This window comes from Parasteatoda tepidariorum, chromosome 3 (genome assembly GCF_982258835.1).
Source record: "Parasteatoda tepidariorum strain Cologne lab strain chromosome 3, Ptep-v5.0, whole genome shotgun sequence".
Classification (NCBI taxonomy): Eukaryota; Metazoa; Arthropoda; class Arachnida; order Araneae; family Theridiidae; genus Parasteatoda; species Parasteatoda tepidariorum.
The window spans coordinates 68,780,894-68,804,094 of record NC_141757.1 but is presented as its reverse complement, the minus strand read 5'-3'; the positions used below and the strand labels follow the sequence as shown (position 1 = coordinate 68,804,094).

Genomic DNA, 23,201 nt, shown 5'->3' with positions numbered 1-23,201 from the left:
ATTTTAAGAGTATATTTTATAAGCGTAATTTTATGAGTTTAACGGCTTTGTGTTAAAAAGTATTTTTTTATCTATTTTTTTTACATATTTCATAAAATTACAACTTATATGCAATTTCAAACTTTTTTAACAATATTATTTAAACTTTTTTATTGAATTCCAAATTAAATGTTACAGTTACATATTTTTAAAGGTTGCCCAAATATAGTAGCTCTAGCAATGCCACCATTAACGGTGGAAGAGTATACCACAGATTGCATATAATTGATTCACCAGATAATTGATTCATTGCATTGATTGCAGATAATTGATTCATTGCATGAGAGAATTTAAAGCAAATGTAAGATGTATACTTCCAGAACAGAACAATGTGATAGTGCATGTTACATTCAATTTCTGGCACTAAAAATTTTTCTAGCTCACATTTTACTGTCTTGGCTTAATATAAATTTATATTCACTTTGAGGAATCTCACGTGAGTTGATTAATCATTTATTCGCAATATCTCATCTTTATTAATGAGTATGAATACAGGCACAGCTGTCTTGCGTACACACCTGCTTTCTTTTCATTTAGCCAAATGTTATATCCAAATATGAGAAATTCTTTTAAATGAAATATTTTAAGCTTCATACATTTTTCAAGTTTTATTTTAACAAATATACAGCTTTCATAAAATACTTAATTTTGTAGGACAATGTGAATAAAACTTACTTGTACAGTTCCAATCTTTCCAAGTCGAACAGTACTCGCAATTAATGTTCGTAAGGAATTGAACAAAAACATTCTCCCAACTTTTTTTATGGGAATATTTAGTGTAGCACATAAAACTCCAAATACAATTGGCTGAAAAATTTTAAAACGAATCAGTCTTTTTATTTTATTAAAAGTTATTCTTTAGCAATTTGAAAGGTTAAAACAAATTATTTTAAACAAAATGATGCAAAGTGAGAAGAAATTAGGAAACTAAGATAAATAACTGGTAGTTATTAAAAATAAATGTATAAAATATAATATTTTAACTAACACACATTAAAAAATTTAATAAATTAAGCTAAATAAAGAAACCACCTACTGAATTTCCCCCCTTGCAATAATGGAAAATTCTGGGGGGCAACATTAATAAATGACAGTATATATTTTGATACAACCAAGTTTGACATCACAATTTTCCTTTGGTTAGATTTAATAAAGCAAACAAGATTTTGAGTAACTAATTTTATAATAACATTAACCTTGAATTTCATTTATATGTTACATGATTTAAGTCAGGGCTACTCAAACAGGTCCTCCGACCATAAGTAAAAGGTCTGAGACAAACTTTGAGAGAGAAAAAATTAGAAAATAAAATATCTTTAAGATACTAAACCAGGGTTCGCCAAGTGGGCCCACTTTGAAAAAACCCGCCCGGGTTTTATCGGGTGGGCCCACCTTGAAAAAACCCACTCAGAACGATAAGTGGGTTTTTTCAATTTTTTTTTAATTTTTTTACTAAAACTTATTGTTTTGCATTTACTTTTATATAATTTATTGTGCAGCATAAATTTGTCAAATAGAGTTGCTTGATTTATGTGATTAAGTTTTTAATATTAGTAAAGTAAAAGAAACTCGAATCTTCATATAATTTTATAGTAGGCACTATTGAAAACTTTAAATGGGTTTTTTCAAAAAGTAATATTTTAATGGTATTAAATCAAATAATAATTTAAATAATATAGTCTGAAAAGATCAATTTTTCGAATATAGTTGCATGTTTTTTATATTAATAAGCAAGTTATTATTATTAATTCATATGTTTAAAAAAATTGAAAAGAAACAATTTTTTTACCAAGTGATACATTAACAAATTTAAACAGTTTTATTTTCTGGCTTTAAAAAAAGAAAAAAATTTTTATAACAGAATTTTTTAAAATTATTTATCTAAAAATGAAATCATTTTCCTAGGGTTAATACTTTGAAAACAAATGGGACAAGTAACTGATACTCTTTATAATTATACATAGTTTTAATTTCACTTTCTATTAATCTTATTATAAAAACATGTAAGACCATTAAATATTTATTTCAGTTTTTTATTTAATTCAAGTCAGATGAAATTTTAGTTTTTACTGATTATAAATATTTACAGATTATAATTTTATAATAGGTAATATCCATATGTTTAATAAATATAGTAAATAAATGTGTGTGAAAACAAAAAGAATAATAAACTTGTTTCTTTTATATTACTGCATTTATATTTTATAACTCTTGAGTTAAAAAATTATGAAACATAATGTACTTAACAATAAAGAAGATTCAAATATGTGATAATGCGTTATTTAAACTTAATATAAAATACATATAACCAGGGTTCCCCAAGTGAGCCCACTTTGGAAAAAAACCACTTGGTGGTTTTTTTCACAAATTGTTTTTTTTAAATTTGGTTCAAAAAGAAATATCTCCTAATACTATCATTGGGCACATCGTTGAAGTTAACAAATATTTTAGAAATGTGCATCAAGCACATGGATGAGCAAATGAAAAAAACTGCTTGATAACCCAATGACCAAATGATACTAGGTGGAATTCATATTCTAAGCGTGTAAAAACTTTTGCCAATAATTACCATAAATATGAAGAGATTGTTCTTGAACATCAAAATGAATCTAATGATGTGTCAAAATATTAAATAATGTTGGGCTTTACCAATAAACTATCAATTGAGAAAAACAGATAAATTGTTTCCGAAGCTTTAAAAAAGCTTCAATCAGAAAACATTTCAATTTCAGAAGCTGTTGAAATATGAATTAACTTACTATCGTGTGATGAATTAGAACCCCATATACATTTTGTAAAAAGATTCAATCAGGCTCTTCAGCCACATCATTTATTAGCATATGCATCCTGGATCCCAAAACAAGGGGACAATTTTTAAATGATGAGCAGGACCAATTAACAGAAAACTGTCTTTTTAAGCACCATCCAGAATTTCTGCCACATGTTACGGCATTCAAAATTTCCGATCCTGAATACTTTCCAAAATCAATGATGCTTGACACTGTTATTCAACAGTTTTCATCAAAAAATAGTGGAAAATTATGGCAAAAAATTAAATAAATAAGTGAATAAATAAAATTCCTAGCTTCCACAAAATTTCTGTCAATTCTTTTTTCTTTGCACTCAACACCAGCATCCTCTGTCTCTATCGAAAGACACTTTTTAACTTTCTGTTTGGTGCGAAATAAATTAGGAATAGATAAAGCTACAAAACTCATAAAAGTGTATCACCATCTAAGAGAGAAATGTTGACACTTTGAATCTGTTGTATAATAATAATAATAAAGGAAAAAATGGACCTTTTTTTTAAGTTAACTCCTAACATCTGCTGACAATTTTTAACTACTTGTATTTGGAGAAAGTTTATCACAATTAAAAAACAATTAAAAATTAAAATATTACTTTTAAGATTTTTTAAATATTATTTTTAAGATTTCATTTGAATACAATTTATTTTGTTTCTTTTAATCATGTTTAAAAATATTAAAAGGAAACAAAAAAAAATTCTATTAAGTGATACATTAAACAACAGTAAACAAATTTAAAGTTTTATTTTCTGATTTTAAAAAAATAAGCTACAACTTTTTATCTATGCTTTTTTATAATTTTAAGATTAATTTGTTTTTTGAAACTATAAAGTTAAAATGTATCTAAAAATGCATATATTTATCTAAATATTTGAAAAAAGGGACAAGTAACTCATACTCTTTATAGTTATACGTAATTTTAATTTCACTTTCCATTAATCGTATTGTAAAAACATGGAACACCATTAAATATTTATTCCAGTTTAATTTTATTACAGGTAAAAGTCAGATGAAATTTTAGTGCTTACTTATACAACACTATTTAATAAATAAAAATATTTTCACAGTAAAATTTATGAGCACTAAATGAAAAAACCCAATTTTCCCCGGGTTTTTTCAAATAAAACCCAATTTTCCCCGGGTTTTTTCAATAAAACCCAGGCGGGTTGGGTTTTTTCAAAAATCCCCGGGTTTTTTCAAACCCTGTACTAAACTCAATCAATACTGACATGAAACTTTTTCTGTTTCAGCAAATTGCTATTAAAAGATAAGTAGCAGAGTTAAAGTTATGGATACTTTGGCTTAATAGAAAGACAAACAATGTCAAAGTCTAAATTTCAAAAATTCCTGAAAAATTATTGTTTAAGACAATATAATACAAGCAATTTTCTGTTTATTTCCTTAAAGTTTAACTTCATAGGTTTTTTTTTCCAGTGAAAATTAGCCGATTACATAGACCTTACAAAACATTAACATTGTTTCTGAACACAGAAGTATTTGACATACTGAAAATAATATTTGCTCAAATAATTAAAATTAATAAAAGATTCATTTTTTTAAAAATAAACTTAAGATTAACAATTGTTCATTATATAATTATTTGAAGAAAAAAATATCAAAATTAGTAGCTCACAAAATGGCAATGTGTTTTCTGTTCGTCTACAATTTCTTTTAAGTCTTGTAGTTGAGAAAACTTGAATACTTCACATGAGGTAGTCAGGAGAGCCTTTCCCTAAAAATATTAGTAGAACTATTGAGTGAATAAAAAAAATTAACTCTTAACACTTTGTTGACCGGCAATTTTACACAGAAACTATCAGATATTATTTTGTAATTGAATATGGAAGTCAAGTAAAACAATCTAAATATTTATTTCATGCCGAAATGTTGTTGACTGATAATGAGTTAACTGGACATTGCACATGCAATAACTAGTTAACTTAGCATTGGTGAACAACATTTGTGCATTGTGCAAAGATGAGTTAACTTGTCAACAATGTGTTAAGTAAATGTGGTGCAAAGTTGCAGAGTGTGTGTAGCTATAAAATACTGTTACATTCAACAAAAATTGAAATGAATCTTAATGTGGTAAATTAACTCTATGTACTGCATATTATTCCATTTTAGAGCCAATTCCAATTGACACTATATCTGAGATAAAAACGTAATGCGATTGTGTAATTTTTTTTTTAGTGACCTCCGCAAAAACATATTTGATTAATAATTTTCTGTTTAAATAGGGTATTTAAGAACTACTGTTTGTCCCAGAAAAGACTTCAATATGAAAAATCAATTACAGAGAAAAGGAAGGAGGTCGAAATATACAATTAAAACCTAAAATCTTTAGGAAACCAGAAAACTTATTCTCAAAAATTTTTAAAATTTGTTAAAAAGCTCAAAAAAAACTTAATGTTTTTTTTTTCTTTTTGGCTGCATGTCAGATGATTTCAACAGAAATAATCAGGGCACACTGTGGGGGAGGAGTCATCAGTATCAGACAATACCAACCGTCATCTATCAAAAGGTACCTCATGATAGAATCAAGTTAGCATGCTTTATATACCAGATGTTTAATTTTCGTAGTGGTAGTTACGCCACATTACTCCCCCACCAGAATTCTATCAGGGATAAAATTCGTTGTATAGATATCACTAGTTGCTGTACTTGTGACTGAGCGGGAGAGTGGTCACCGGAATTTTGAGTGTTGAATGTGAGAGGTGTATTAAGTTCACAGTAGTAGTTTCTCCTGTGTTAACATTAGCAGTTGAGAGTGTATGACGTTGTATGTTCGAGATGAGTCTGAGTAGCAACAGCGCAGGAGGGTGATGACGCAGTCACAAGTAGCTAGTCAACTTTCAATGTGGACGATCTATCGAAGTAGGCGTTACTGTTAGGAATTTTGCGAAGTGGGCGTTACTGTGTGTTCAAATCACATCCGGAGGTCGCCAATGTGGGGGAGGAGTTATCAGACAATACCAACCGTCATCTATCAAAAGGTACCTCGTGGTAGAATCAAGTTAGCATGCTTTATATACCAGTGAATTGATGTTTAATTTTCGTAGTGGTAGTTACGCCACACACACAATAAACAAGTTTGACTGTATATGCAATTATATTAAATAAATCAAATTGCACTATCATTATTTGGTATAGTGAGATAGAACGCTTGTGTCTTTATACATGATATTTTTTAATGGAAATAAATACCACATACCGGCTAATAAGTAGCAATATAATAAAATCAGGGTGAAATATATAAGAACTTGTAAATAAATACATTTCTCCCTTAATTTATAAAATTCTTTAAAATTATTACCTGCTGCTTGCTAGCCCTATGAGCAACATGATTCAAAAGAGCAGTATTGTGAGCTGAGTCTAACTCAGTTATTTGTTTCAAATCAAAAGCTGATTCATAAGAGGCTCTCACATAAGGAATGCAAAATGAACCTAATTATAAAAAAGAAAATATTGTATAATTGTTACAAAATAAGGGTATATTTCCATATTGATACTTTTTTGTGACAATTACAATTGCCAAAATGCCACTGGGATTTTAAACTTGAAAAAAGTTTTTTTGAAATAGGTAGAGGCTAACCCCATGAATGACTATGATATTTCCTTCAAGAGGGACACCTTATATGAAGTTATTTTTTTCTTTCAGACCGTTGCCTAAGACTTTCCAAACCTTGACAATTATATTGGTGCATGTTTCAATGCAGAAATATTCCCCAAAATACATTTTAATGGATATTACAAATTAATTCAAAAGTATTTAGAATGTTTCAGAAAAAGTAAAAGATAACTTAAAATAGTTATAAGCAATTTTGCTTTATCAAAAGGTAAGATTATTACAGCGATATATACATTCAGATTTTTTGCTTTCAGATAATTTGTTTTATAATAAATGTCAAAAAGAACAGAAATGTAGCACTCAAAATTAGTGGCAGCAAATAGTATAAACAAAAAATTAAATAAATTGAGACTTTCATTCCTAACGGTGCAGTTTAATTATACATTATTGAACTAATTAATAATTGGAAACACAGTTAAATACCAAAATCTGTGGTTTCGATATAAAATATAGCCTTCACCCTTAAATATGTAGAAAACAAAAAATTAGTCACGAACTAGATGCTACGATACATGGAGTTAAATTTTGGGAAAAGTTTTTTTTAAACGGCAGGCACTGAATTTATCGTTCTGTGCTATGGAAGGTGCAGGAGGTAATTGCTCGTTTTGCATTGCCTGGTGAGCCCCTTGTCACCAGAGTCACTGAGGCGAGCAACATTACCCTCACCCACTGCAGATAATTGCCTGAAGTGATTCTGAAGTAGAAGGTCAGCGGTGACTGTCTGAATGTGCCTCGAGTTGATACTAAGTTTTTGATACTAACTAACAAAAAATATAACTCTGCTAATTTCAAAATTAGTAAATAATTTTCTCAATAGATGATGCTGCAAATTAGAAAGACTATAAAACAACATTTTTGTTGCATGTTAGCAATACCATTTATTAATGCAGTTTGAAGCTTAATGAGATCAAATAGGATTTCTTAAGCAGAACATAAGGCTACGCACAAGCAGCTTTTTCATTCCTCAATAAAATAGATATCCCCCCCCCCTCCCAAAAAAAAAATTTTGAAAGTAACATTATATTAATCAAGAACAAATTGCTAAGAAAAGGCTTTCTGAATACATAACATAAAATAAACATGAAACTTATTATAAAACACATTAGAATACAATTTTTTCGCTAACAAATTCTTTGGTGTTTGAGATCGGTGCAAACTCTATCTCCCATTTTTGTGAATACCATACTAGCTTAGAAAATGTTATGAATCAAAATACTGTGGTTTTTGTTTTTTGCAAAAATTGCCATACATAATTAAATTAAAAATTATTAGCGAAAATAATAAATTATTCCTCCCAAAAATGTAAGACACATTTTATATGGTGAAATGAAAGGCATTTAATATTAAATAAGAGCAAACAGCATTCTATATGAAAAATTATCAAGGTAAAAGTATGAACTGTATGATAGGAATGTAGATGTTCTTAATGATTTTTTAATTCATTTTTTACCAACTCACAGATTATTCTAATAAAGTAATTAAAACACTTTAACAAAGAAATAATAGTGATGAATACCTGTATTTTCTAGAGAACATAGAATATAATTTTTCAAACTGTCTAAATAAAAAAAAGAAACATACAAAGAATTAGAAAAACAAACTGCATAGCAAATATAGTAACAAATTTATCAAGGTTGTACAACAATTACTTAAAAAAATTATATAAAATGATTACAGTAAAGGATTTAAGGATCCAGAATTTCACGAAAGAAAACATTAACTTGAAAAGCTATATGCATTAAAATTTATAATAAAATACAAGCAAAATAGAAATCTAAGCTACTTTGTCAAGCAACCTTGCACTTCAAGCCTAAAGACATTCAATGAAACTTGAATTGTAAGACTTGAAGTGAATAAAAATTCGGCACTTTCTCGGTTAGCCAAATGCAAGGAAATTCACTATTTTTCTTAATTTTTTTTTTCATTTTAATCAATTTTTATGCATTTAAAAAAATAACTAAAATAAAAAAGTGGTGAAGGCATACATTTTTGGGCAATTTTTGCTTGCCCCTGGTTAATTGAAAAATACCAAACATAATAAATCAAAAGAAAATATCTCTATACTTCATCTTTACAAGTTTTATTTTTGATTTTAAAGTATTATTATTAAAATAGAAAATTAAGTTGACTGATTAAAGTAGAAAAAAGTTTTGAAATTTTAAGGATAGCTTAAATAAATTACACTTTCAGGAATTAATTGTCACACAGGCTAACTATACCTAGGGCTCTCCCAAGTTTCATGAAAGCAGAAAAGTTATACCCTATAAATTGTAATTATGCAATGCAAATTATGATTGGTACTTTTCGGTTAGCAAAAAGTCAATAATGAATGCCTTTGCAAATTTTTTTTATTTTTTAAATACATAAAAATTTAAAAGTTGATTGAAAAGTACCTTTTTTTTAAAAAAATATATAAGATGAAGAAATTATTGATTAAGATAATGATTTAATTAAACAATATTACTTTGATTATCTGTGTAGAAATTTTGTATAGCAGCCTCTATTCCCATACTATGTGAAAATCCGCCAGTAGGAAATGCTGAAAAAATAATTAAAATTGTAGTAAAAAAAAGTTTAGCATATAACAAGTTAAACAATAGTTAGATGTCTATACAAATGATTTTTTGGCAATACATTATTATTTAATCATAACTTTTTGCTTCATTTTCATTACAATATATAATTACTAGAAGCTATTGTGATTATTACCGCTGTCACACAACTGTAAAACAACATAAAATGTTTCATCATCCATATTTCTTTTTTCTTGAAACTCAAGTTAAATTTGATACAAAAAAAATAAATGATTTCGATTTATAATCTATAGTTTATGAAAGATGGTGAAGAAAAAACTTGTACATTAAAAACCAAAACGTTTAATCTTGATCTGATTTCACTATAAACCGTCATCACCATCGTGGTCATAATATCGCCAATATAAACAAACAATTTAAAACAAAACTAACGAATTATCGAATTCCGACGAGATGAATAGATAAACTTAGCGCTAAAACTTTTTAGAAGAAAAAAGCTGTAAAGAGTGGATCATGGCTCCATCTATTATGGATAAGTTGTACTGCAAAAGGAAAATTGGACAACAATATTCAGTTATTACTACTCGTTGGTTAATACAATATCGGTTGGAATTCTTTTTAAAAACGCATTCTTAAAATCTTATAGTGAAGGTAAATTAATGATGAAAATTCTTGAATGTGAAAAATGAATTGAGTGTATATGTGGAAAAATTATTTACTAAATATATATTACGTAAAACCCGTACTAGGCATGAAAATAAAAATATTATTAAATTATAGTGCTGTTGTAATTCTAACTGTATGAATTTATACAGAAAAGAATAAGGAGTGTTTTATGCAAAAAGCAGAAATATTGAAAAGAATTAAAAAGATACTGACAAAAAAAAAAAAGAAGTTTGATTAGAATTAAAATAAATTCTCTATAAAATATAAAGCTGCCATCTATGAAACATAATTATAAGTAAAAGCTTATGCTACTATTGAGACTGTAAACCTTGGCAAACAATGATTCTGTTCTGTTGGCCAAGCTGTAAACAATATGTTGTTATTTATGCCACTTGTCAATACCAGCAAACCTGTTTGAAACCAAGCGAATTAAGGCAGAGGATGAGTAAAACAAATAACTTGCTGAAAAATGTAATTTTAATAGAAATATTTATGGAATACTCATGTTTATTTTTTTCCCTTTTTGGTACAAATTTTCATGAATTTATAATTTATACGAATTGCAAGAATTCAAAATAAAAAATAAAATAAAGATGTAGAAACAATAAAAAAATCGCTAGATTGGATTATTTAAGTCTCAAGCACCTTTATAGAAAAATTTGAAGTTTCACAAAATAAACTGCACGTTAAATGCGAATATTTAATTCCCTGCTATTTTACAGAAAGTCATATCAGATATTCGTACACTACATACATATGGGGGCACTGTAGAGCTGGAGCTGGAACGCGCCATTCTGACGTTCCGACACTTTCGTTTAGAAGCAGAAAACGCCCCAGGAAATCTGAATTTAATCTGAATATTACTCCTTCTTATTTTTTTTTTTTTAATTTCTTTTTTGAAACTGCATTTTTTAGAATTAAATGTATGTAGTGTGGTAGATTTCAAATCTGAAAAATCTGTAAATAAATAAAGAAGGTGCAAGAAAAAAATAAAGAGGTTATTGGGTGAATAAATATTAAAAACACAATTATAGCGGATAATATTTGAAGATTCTATGATGGCGGGAGAAGGGAAGAACATTTCAGTTAATTTATGAAAATCAGTTTCAGAATTTTAGAAGCACCAAGAAGCAATTTACAAATCATTTTCATCAAAGAAAACTTCTTAACTGGGCAGAATAAAGTAATATTTTATTGCTTATGATAGACCCAACAATGTTTTTAAAATCCAGAAATTTCAACTTTTAGAAAATTCAACTTATAATTTTCTATACTTTGGCTGGACAGTTGTTATTATTGTTATATATTAAATGAAAAATGCAGCAAACTATGCAAAAATTTCATGGTTTTGCATTATAATTAAATAATTAAATCTGATAGTAGGGTTTCGCTCGACAAATCTTTCGTGATCACACTTCATTAATTGATCGAACTTTAAATCTGCAATTTGATGAGTGGATTTAAAGGACAATTACATTCTTTTCAAAATATTAATTCAGTTAAACGTGTTTATTATTATTAAAATAATTATTAATGCATACTACCGTGCTAAGTGTACTGTTTTTAATTCTTTTAGTCGATTTCAAACGAATTTGCATTCTAGAAAAATATATTTATTTTATTATTTTGTAAATCCTCCAATTTTTTTTTTTCATTAAAAGCGAATATTTAACACGTGGACTCAAAATTAAAATTGATTCACCAACGTGATTTGTTAGAGCACATTTTGATTGTCAGATGCAAATGTAACGTTTGGTTAAGAACATAAACAGCATTTGATTAGGAAAAATGAGATTTTTATTACGAAAACAATTTTAGTAGTTAAGTCAGACAAATACATTCAGTCTTTTTTGAAGAACCTTTCTTTAATCACAGAACCTTTAAATTTTTAACCTTCATTTGAACTTAGAATCAATGTCACGAACTCTCGGTTTCCGTAGAAGTTGTGACGGGTGCTCTGTTCATGCTCTTCTACGAGTAAGCCACTTCAGAGAATAAAAAGAGAGAGAGAATAAAATCAGCTCGCAAAAAATGCTCAGGAAAAAGAAAAAAAAACTTAAATAAAAATAGCTACTTTTACTTTTTGTTACAAGGTAATTATTTTTATATTGTAAAGTAATTGGTGCACTAAAGCCTGCGTACCATTTATGGAACATTGTTTTTGTGGCAGACTTAGGTGGTCAATTTATATAGGGATAAACCAGGATTTTTTTAAAGTCACTGTTATATCATTGCTCTCATATTTCTAGTCAAAATGTAAATAAATGTAATTACATTTTAACATGGCTTTAAAGTTTTATTTGTCGTTAAAATGAAATTAATAACCGGATTATCAGAATGAATTCAAATTCGTTATACAAACTTGATATTGCATTGATTTGCTAAAAAAGGAATGTGCTTAGTTGTTTAATTTAGCATGCTTTAATTACAAATATCGATAGACCAGGAGCTAAGTAATTAGAAAATTTTATATCATATTCATTTTAAAATTTTATTTTGCTATTCTAAAAAAAAAAAAATTGTTGCTTCGAACAAAATCAAATTTTTGCCTTTTGAAAAATAAATAAAAGTTTTTAATATTTTCCACTTTGCGATTAAATCACAAAAGAGATTAAGTTAAACTTTTGATCTAAAATAGTTTTTAAAACCTTTTTACCAATTCAGTGAAATTCTAATGCATTTAATCGCGTAGAAACATTATTAAGAGTTAGAATAGCATTCAATAATACTATGAGACACATTTGATTTATTTTACCAATCACATGACAATTAAAAGATGGACAGGTAATGAGGTCATTAAGGGGTTTGCTCCCTTTTATTATATGGAATAAAGATACATAGAAGATGAAAAAATACAAAGAAAACAAGGAAAGAATAAGAAAAAACTACCAAAAATAACAAATTTATTTTGAAAAAAATTACGAAGTCAGAAAACATAATAACAAAAAGAAATAATCTCGTTGTCAGCTCAAACGATTATATCAGCAAATTAGTGTGCTTTCTAATACTATAGCCATATCAAAATATATTTATAGAAAAGAACTAATACTCATACTATTGTATAAATATATTTTGCTTTAGCTGTAATAATACGATATTAGAAAGCACTCTAATTTGCAGATATAATCGTGAAAGCTGAAGACGAGATTATATCTTTTCGTTATTTTGTTTTCTGTTATTTTAATTTTTTTTTCTTCTAATTTTCAAAACATTTTTTAAAATAAATTTGCAATTTTTAGTAATTTTTCATCTTCTTGTTTAAAATAAATCTATATCTATATATTAAAGGAGAAGAAGAAAAACAGTATTTGGAATATTTACTTAACAATTGTTGAGCAAATAGAGGTTACTTATTAGTGGTTATCTATGTTAGTTTAGTTCAGAAAGACTTTTGAAAGTAGTATAAATCAGTCGTACGAGAAATAGTGTCAGTTACTATGATGACAGTTCGTTTTTTGTCACAGTACGAAGTCATTTTTAGTTAGTTGTAGTTGTTGTTGTAGTTCATTTACGTCGCACTAGAGCTGCGCAATGGGCTATTGGCGACGGTCTGGGAAACATCCCTGAGGATGATCCGATTACATGCCATCACAATTTTGATCCTCTGCAGAGGGGATGACACCCCTGCTTCGGTAGCCCGACGATCTGCACGCGAAGTCGAGTACTTTACGGTCGAACAGTTTAACGAGGACCCATACCGCACACCCTCGGTCCCTACGCAGACTGATTCAAGTGGTCACCCACCCGCACACTGACAGCAGTCAGTGATGTTTGACTTCGGTGATCTGCTGAGAACAGTGTCTTAACGATCAGTCCACTGCGAGACAAGTCATTTTATGATTTTCCCATGTTTCTTTAATTAATCTATTTTGCTGTTTATTTATTTTTAAAAATATTTATTAGTGAGTGATTACAGGAACGAAAGAATGAAGAAATAAATCTGTGAAACGGCATATTAGTGAATGGGTTAATCAGCGAGTCGTGGAATCAGTATAGATAAATTAAAAAAATTCTTAATCTGTGGTATGACAGTAGACGACCACATATTATTATTATTAACAATTCGCAATTTTTATATTTAAGATTTTTTTTTTTTTTTTTTTGAATAAATGAAAACTAACCTAATTCCAATGATCACTTAATGATAACTGCACTTCCATAATGCGCAGTTTTCGGGACAGATGTTACGGTAAAGTTAATGTTTTTTTTTAATTTTATTTATAGTTATGGTTTATTTTTTATAAGAAATTCACTGACTTACTCTCTTAAAAAGTTATCATTTTAAGATGAAAATTGCTTTAAATTTATAAGGCGTAAGAATTTTAACACAGAAATTTTGAACTCAAAAAACGCAAAACACACCCATACACAAAACAAAAAACATGCTAACGTTATTTATATTTTTATCCCCTTTCTCACAATTTAAATTGTGGAAAGATACATTTATCTAATTCATCTTTTTTTATTATTATTATTTTTTTTACGCTTTTAAAACTTTTCTTTTTTTTAAATATAGATTTATGCAAGAATTATTACATATCAGTAATAATAATTCAAAGACTGTTTTATTTCTAGATATTTTTTGATACAAAAATTTTAAATTCATAACGCTTCATTGCTTTGTCATAGTCACGCACTAAGATTCTACCACAAAACATAAATTATGCAAGAAAATAAATTATAAATAATATTCATGCAGTTGATCATTTTGATGCTTAAAAAAAAACATTTTCTCTTTAATACAAGCTTCGTTTCAAGTAAGTACATCTTAAAATCTAAAGTTATTTTCAATGAACTCAACACAATCACTTACAGCTACTGTCCACATTCCTCAAAGTATTATTACAGATGTTAAACAGCTACGATAGTTGTCTTCCCTTTTTAAAAATCTTTAAGGTACCTCATAAATTTTCCATTCAAACCACCTGAGCTATTCCTATCAGGCACAACTTTCTCCAAAACCCTCAAGTTGGAGGACAGAAAAAAAAAAATCCTGTCAGGGAGTTAAGAATTGTATGTGGGTGGTATAGACTTTTCCCATCCCTAATTAAAGCCAACAGGCACAGCAGTAAATCGTTTGAAAAATTGTTCTCTATTCTTAAAGTACCCTTGGTGAGAGGCAGGCCTATTGTTGAAAGTCGCTTGCACATTCAAGCCAGTTTCACCTGTGAAAATTGACACCTGCATATTAGTAGTTACTGAACCTAGAATAGGCCTTCTAGGTATTGCTGGTCCCACGTGCGGGGATTATGTGGTTCAATAGCAGGTGAGATGGCTGCCAAATTTTATTTCGTCCTTTCACCAAAAATTGTTTCTCTTTGGTGGGGCTTAGATTCCTTAACCGTCAAGGGGTAGCTATCATACAATTGTAACAATGTCAACTGCAAAAGAGCCAGGGGGGAAGGAAAAAAAAAGAATTTTTGTTTATATTCTTTGGGCTTGGGGAATATAGGTGGGATCGCCAGGAAATGCCGAATACAGAAGCTGCAATCTGAAGAAGTTTTGGAATTCAGATTCTCTACTAAGTTATGAGCAAATATCATTCTTTTTACGGAAACAGGTGTTCGCCAAAACTACGATCGGTTCTGCCAAATACTTATCATGGACTTCAATACTAAGAATGCCTTTCAAATGACAGTAGCTTGTAAATAAAACTAACCGTTGAGCCGGAAAAGAGTTATTGACTGCTACTTACTTTTTATTTAGGCAAAAAATAGCAAGATTAGGATTATATATTTCTTGGTTTCGCCGACTACTACATATACAAGCAAGATTTCTATACAAATTTGTATACCTAAATAACAATAATTATTATTTTTTATTGAAAAAGTGTTTCGCCTTGATTTAAACACTGCACGTAGAATTATAATGCATCTACTGAATTCATGTTTTTCAAGTGGAGGTTGAAGGCTTTTACAGCGATTTCTTCCTATGTTTTTTCATATATATATATATATATATATATATATATATATATATATATATATATATATATATATATATATATATATATATATATATATATATATATATATATATATATATATATATATATATATATATATATATATATATATATATATATATATATATATATAAATTATTTAGTGTTTCAGAATATTACTCAAATAATGAAGAGTTTTTAAATTTTAGCCATAATTTTTGCTTCAAATTCCTATGAGTTCAGCAGTGAAAATGATACAAAAGGTAAAATAATATAATATATGAACTATGAAAATATCCCATCTCATCCCTGTAAATTCAAAGGGAAAGTATAGAATTCCTTCAAAATTACCGAACAACAATTTGAAGATAAATTGGTTTGCTAAAAAATATAAAGATAAGCGATATGTATATAAGAGCTCAAACCAGCCTTTATACTTTTCTAGAAACACTGCATGATTAAATCTGCTGACATGAATCCAATCATCGTTCATGTTGAATTTTTTTTTCTTAGTGCTTTTTTATGTATAAAATATTGAAATTAATATATGTATTAATTAAAGTGTATCTGAATTTTTTTTTTCAATTCATGATTTATTTTTTTTCAGTTCATGAAAGTTCTAAACAAGTTTTTTTCATTTCAATTTTCTAAATGTGCTTCCTTAAGTTGGGTTTCAAAACTGTTATATGATTCTAAAGATTTTTTTTAATCACATAAAAGTATCATCCAGACATATGTTTTATGTACACATATTTTTCAATTTTGCAACTACTGGGAACACAACCAAAATTAGGCAAAATACCCAGATTTGATTACAAATTTAAATACTTTAATAGTTAATTTTCTTTAGTACCTTTCCTTGATTCAAAACACCGTACCGCATAATGTATCTAGTAGTGACTGAAATAATTTATTTAAGCTTCCACGGGAGGGGAGGACGGAAACATGGTATGGGAAGCAGTGGTGGCTCAGGAGATAGAGCGCTCGCCTCCCAGTGCGGTAACCCGGGTTCGAAACCTAGCGGTGGCTGGTTGATACGAATTTTGATCCCGGCTTAAGCCAAAGACAGTGTTGAAGTGAAATATCATCAGTGGTAGATGGATTATGGATTAGAATTCCCTTACAGTCGGGCTTACAATGGGGAGTTTTCGTGGTTGTCCTCTTTATGTAATGCAAATGAGGGTTACTTCCATCAAAAGTTCTCCCCGAAAGCTAGTTTGTATCAATGCTTGATCCAGGATTTCCCCCGTCTTTTGGGTTGGGTTAAGAATTATTTCTTCATTGAAATTTATTTCCTTAACTGTAATATAACTATAATATAAATTGTAATTTTAAATAAATATATTTAATTCCATTCTTATATAAAAAGTAAAACTGAAACATATAATGTGAAATAACATTCATTCTATAATCATGCTGTTGATTTCCCTTGGAATCTCTTTTAATATTAATAGAATATAAGTTATAGTTGGAATCAGGCTCTGTGTTCCTGGTCGAATGGACACCACAGCTTTGCCTGGAACTTTTTTTCTACTTCGTAAAGAATCTAGATTTGTCATTTAAGAATGTAGGAAGAAAAGGTACCGGTAAAAAAGGTCCCTGTCAAAAAGGTACCGGTAAAAAATGTACAGTTGTAGGGATAATTGTGCAGAAGAAATTATTAAAATATTTTATACGCTAAGGAAAATCATAATATATGCTTCATAAGAATATACAAAACAATCCATTATTCTCAAAAAAAAGGAAGCATTTTCTCCATTCATCATAACTAGGATATCTGATGCTTAATTATTAAAATAGGTAATAAATATTTCAGAAAAATTTTTTAAAATGAAATAAAGTCAATCAATCTCTTCTATAGAGAATTATTTAATACAAAAAATTGCTAAATATTCTTTAAAGAAAAAAAAAATATTTGGAATACCCTTTAAAAATTAGATATAATTATAACCGTTGTTGAACAGCCGACCCAATTTTATGGGTTTACTACTACTAAAATTCAACTCCGTAGCCTTGTAATTTTGAACCCAATTCAGAACACAAGGGAACTCCTGGATCGAGTATTGGAAGAAATTTGCCTTCGTGGATGACTTTTTGATGGAGCTCACCCGCATTTGCGTTACATGGAGAGGAAGACCACGAGAACCTCCTACGGTTAGCTTGACGGCAAGGGGACTCTAACCCATGATCCGACTACCACTGAGGATATTTCACGTCAACACTGTGGACGGTACAAGCCGGCTGCGGAATTCGTATCGATTGGGATTCGAACCCGGTCCGCCTCATTGGAAGGTGAAAGCTCTATCCCCTGAGCCATCGCGGTTCTTAAAAATTAGATAAGAAATACGTCGCACTCAAAAGTCTTTGCTTTGCGAATCTCTAAATAGTGATAAAAGCATTCACGGTGCAGAAAATAAGCCGCACATCAAATTTCCTCACAGATTTTACCCGTAGAAGGTAAATTTTTTTCGATATCCATTTATCTAAAGACCCTCTTTACCTGACTTTTTTTTTCCAGTGGTTTTTTTAAACGATACTTCTTATTTCGAACCTTTACCATCGGTTCATTTTTTTGACCGTTTGCAGTCATCTAGTAATTTCTTATACTAAGATCTGCAATATTCTAAGACTTTGGCGAAATAAATTGGTGTTACAAAGTCAATTAGGACTAAAACAAGCTCTCCCCTCCCCCTCAAAAATTCAGAATATCCTTCAAAAAAAGATCCTTATTTCACTAAGCTCTTCAAATGTGAAACTGAATAGAAGATGCAATAAGGAAACAAATGAGATAATGAAATAGAGTAAATGAAATAATCACACAGAAGAGTGTTGCCTTTAATATTGCAATAAAAGTTCTTTTCCTTAGAAAAGAAAGTCTTTAATCGAGTGAAAATGAAATTAAAAGCTTTCTATTTTAATAACTTCCTTTACACGAGTGGGAAACGATACTAGATTACTTAGAGAGGAGTAATATTCTGTAATAAGATAAGAAAAAGTATTTATTTTTTATAGTTTAGCATTAAAAATTTTCTTATACAATATCATCTTATTTAAGTAATAGAATGAGCATAGACATAGCCTATCTATGCTTATCTTGAAAATGGTTCAAAACATCAATATGGAGAAAAACCAGATGCGGACATGAAAAGTATTTGTGGTCCAATTTTTTAATATTTAAAAACTACTCCAATGCTGCAATTATCTGGGCACATAAAAACTTGCAAAAACAGAAAATAAGGTATTGATTTGGATAATTTTCTAATAAGTAGAAACATTTCGCTAAATTGACGAATTTTTTTAAAAAAGTTTAATGACTTTTGTCTCTAAATTGGCGAATTTTTTAAAAAAAGTTTAATAACTTTTGTCGCTAAATTGGCGAATTTTTTAAAAAAAAGTTTAATAACTTTTGTTGCTAAACGGCGAATTTTTTTAAAAAAGTTTAATAACTTTTGTCGCTAAATTGGCGAATTTTTTTTAAACAAGTTTAATAACTTTTGTCGCTAAATTGGCGAATTTTTTAAAAAAAGTTTAATAACTTTTGTTGCTAAATGGCGAATTTTTTAAAAAAAGTTTAATAACTTTTGTCGCTAAATTGGCGAATTTTTTTTAAACAAGTTCAATAACTTTTGTCGCTAAATTGGCGAATTTTTTTAAAAAAAGTTTAATAGTTTTTCTCGCTAAATTGACGAATTTTTAAAAAAAAGTTTAATAACTTTTAAAATATTAATATTATTAGTCCGTTCTAAAGCCCGGATAATTCTTCAAAGCAAGATGACATATACAGCTTAAAATCATCGTTTTGTTTCAAGTGTAAGGCACTTAAACTGTAGTTCTTTTTTTATTTCCCTTAGCGACAGTTTTGAAAAACTATGTTAATCATGTATTTTGAGCAATATCCGTTTTTCCATACGGACTGAGTGTCCATCTTCTACGTCGAAATTAAAAAGTTCATCAACGAAATAAAATTCTTTTTCACAGATTGTGATAAGATTTTCATAAAGAAATTTGTAACTAATTTTTTCTGGAAATTTTTTTTTTATGAGGATGCAAACGGGCCTCTAACAGGAAATGTGGATTAAGGCCATATTATCATGCTTAACTGATATCATTCTGATTCTGCAGAGACGAAAATTAGGTTTGTTTCTGAGTTTTCTTTCTCCAGAAAATTTAAAACTTTAATCTACCTGAAAAAATGCATACTTTATTTAAGCTCCCTTATGAATAAATTCAAACAGCAAATTAACGAAATAAATAAATAAATAATAACAATACCTTCTAAATCCCAAACAATACCGGTACACACTTATATAAATTTATATCTATTTTAAATAAATGTTTAAGATATTAGCTGTTTTTTATTTTTAACAAATTACATTATCAATAATGAACACTTTAATAAACAAAAGAAATAAATCGGCCATTAAATTATTTTTTAAAATTTTTATTAAAAAAAGTAATAAAAGATTGTTAATGTGTTAAACCAATATCTGAGAGATGAAGCAAATCTTTTTAAATATCTTATTTAACATAATATTTTAATTTATAATATTTCAATTTATAATATTTTAATTTATAATATTTTAATTTATTGTATTTTAACTTACAACATTTTAATTTATAATATTTTAATTTATAATATTTTAATTTATAATATTTTAATTCATAATATTTTGCTGTTGTAAATTTTCAATTAATTTTACACATAATTGAATGCATTATTTTTTTTTGGTCTCGCAAGGAAATGTTTTTTTCCCCTTAAAAAATTTTCATTTGTTTAAAGAAATAATTAAATGAATAAAGTAAAATAAAAAATCAATAACAAAGAAAGTAAATAAAACAGAAACATTAATAAATTAAAAAATTAATAAAATAAAAAAGTAAACAAATAATTAAAGTAAAAAAAATTATAAATTATAAAAATAAAAATAAATAAAAATTCTTAAATCTAATCTTTTATTTATGCAATTTGAAATGAAAAAAAAATTATAATTTCGTAAAATCATATAACTCTTTAGAACAAAAATACTTGTTACTGAGCTAAAAATTTATCTGAAAAAAATATGAAGCTAAATATGTAAAATTAATACTTTCTCAAAAAAGAATTTACTACTTTTCCTACTAATTATAAGCATGAGAATAGTTTTTGTAAATAGTAAAAATTAACAGGTGATATTTTATGTGTTGTGAATGCTTTTAAATACCACTTATTTTCATTAACTCAATAATTTAAAAAAAGTCGTTTAAATTATTTTTTGTTAAAAAATTTGGCAAAAGAACTTTTTTAACAACAAAATTAGAATCATTATTTTTTTTATCAGAAAAGTTATTTAGAATGTTATTTATTTTTAGAATCACTCACACTAATTTACAAAAACACTTTTCAATTGAAGACGTAGTGTAATGATAGTTGAATACAATGTCATTTATTTTTCTCTATATCTAAAATTTTACTACTTTGAAGCAACAATGGAATACCTATAATATAGATAAATCAACATTTAATAGCGTCATAAATCCAAATTAATCAGTTAAATCTTTCCTTTTCCTGTTAAGATATGATGTTTGAAGAAAAACTCTTTCTTTTTATATTACTCTACAAATTCCTCATAGGTTTCAAGTGATTTTAAAATTTAATGATAATTTTTTTTAATACGAAAAACAAAACAAAATAAATATTTGAAACCTTCCATGAATGATAAGGCTTGAAAAATCAAATATTATTTTGATGTGCAACAATCATATAAAATTTAGAGATTTTGAAAGGATTGACTGGATCTTCAAATCAAGGCAGAATGATAATGGGATGCCTGCAAGTGACGTAGTGTGGGTATCTCGATTCTGATTAGTTGTTAAAACATGGCATTTGTTTACGTCAACAACTGTTTTTGCTTTTCTGTTTCGAGTAAGCCACGCCCCTCAAGTATCAATTCTCCTAAGCGACACATTCTATATTGTTTTACAAACATTCTTTCATGAATTCTTTCACTATAAATTTCTTAGTTAAAGACAGGCACGAAGCTATATAAACAAACTAAATATGCAACGAAGCTGCCAGGTACACAAAACAAAAATAAAATACGTAAACAAATAATAAATCTAAGTTAAGTAAAGACGTAGACGGGAAAGAAATATATTTTCACAAATTCGATGTGCGACACGGCGTTGTACTTGGCTAACTTCACGTTAATTAACATTCTAACTCATGTAGAGAGACTTAGCTGGACTTTAACACGCCATCTTGTTTATAAACGATCTGCTGCCCATAGGTTATTTGCTGGCCATAGGCCAAACGATCTGCTGGCTGAGATCATAGGTCATTTGTCTGTGTATCAGGGTATCCTTTACTTTTCGAGTTTCATGTACCCAATTCTAAAACTTTTTACTCAATCCTCGTTATAGAATTATCAATACTTTTCAAATGCTATCCATCGTTATGATTTTCAGAATTTCTCTAGGAAATTACGTTCACAGAACAGAACATTGAAACTATGTTTTAGGTATGTACCAGAGGTGGTTTTATTAACTTACCGAGAGAGATTAAGATCAGCTTTTATGCAACCACTGTTGTAAATTTTCTTGACTGTTTTTGATGTGTCCAAAGTAACATCTCACGCTTAAATATTTTTAAAACGTTCGAAACTGAAATATTGAAGCAAATAAAAGTTTAACAAAATTACATTAAAAAAATAAAAAAATTATTTTTGAGACTGCATGATATTTTTTTCAAGATTTTAATTCTTTTAAAAGGTATTTTTAATTGTTCGTGCTGTACGGGTATTGAAAAACTCTAACTGATACAATACTTCATTACAGTGCCACCAAAAGAAAAAAAAGGAGTCTCTTATGAAGATTTTTTTTTTGCTGGCAATGTAAACTTTTGTGCTAGTTTAAAGATATTTTGCAATTTTTATTCAGCAGTTCTTAATTTTAAAGACAAAACATTCCCCTTCTATTGTATCTATTCGTCGAAGCGCAGATATGGGCTAAATATGAGTATTCTTCTACAGCTTTTAATTGAATACACCCTTTTCTCAGTTTCTCGATTCCTTGGGAACACTTCAATAAAATAAAAAACCTGTCATTACGCTTCATAATGCGCTCTGTCATTTCATTTTCTTCATTTCTTAATACCCAAAATCTTTAAGAAACATTTGTTAAGTTCAAATCATGCTACTTTCAGAGCATTAATATATTTAACATAATGAGGGATAAATTGAAATTTTCTTTTAATAATTTTTTTCAATGAGGAATTCATTTGAAACTTGTTTCAGGTTGCAAAGTAAGCGTCAAATTTTTTCGAAATTCCCATAGATAAGAAGAAATAAATACTCAAATTTTTTAAGAAGAATTTTTGTCCAAACCATGCTACGTAAGGAGCCATGCTACGTCATTCATACTAAGAACTTATTAGTGGGGTTGGACTCTCATTTATACTGAGGAAGTGGTTACTTTAGAGTTTTCAGACTCAGTATGCAAATTTTAAAACTATTTAGCCTGAATTCAATGCATGGAAAGTTCGATCTGCTCTTTTTCAATGTCTATATAGATGAATTATAAATTTCGGAAAACTCACAGAAGTG

General features: G+C 28.3%; 1 protein-coding gene across 10 annotated transcripts in view; it reads right to left on the bottom strand.

The window, feature by feature from the left end:
• The window catches only part of LOC107454168 (uncharacterized), a 100,259-nt gene that overhangs the window by 2,615 nt on the left and 74,443 nt on the right, over nt 1-23,201 (bottom strand). For 3 of the 10 annotated variants that reach the window (XM_016071252.4, XM_087159494.1, XM_043052946.3), the window contains exons 2-6: nt 8,942-9,016; nt 7,994-8,035; nt 6,163-6,293; nt 4,480-4,578; nt 715-846 (exon numbers count right to left, since the gene is read on the bottom strand). In XM_016071252.4, the coding sequence (XP_015926738.3) occupies nt 715-846; nt 4,480-4,578; nt 6,163-6,293; nt 7,994-8,035; nt 8,942-9,016 (479 nt within the window). Of the gene's footprint in view, nt 1-714; nt 847-4,479; nt 4,579-6,162; nt 6,294-7,993; nt 8,036-8,937; nt 9,017-9,111; nt 9,502-14,490; nt 14,629-23,201 lie in introns of those variants that run through there. The other 7 variants (XM_087159495.1, XM_071180891.2, XM_043052961.3 and 4 more) reach the window with 6 other exon arrangements.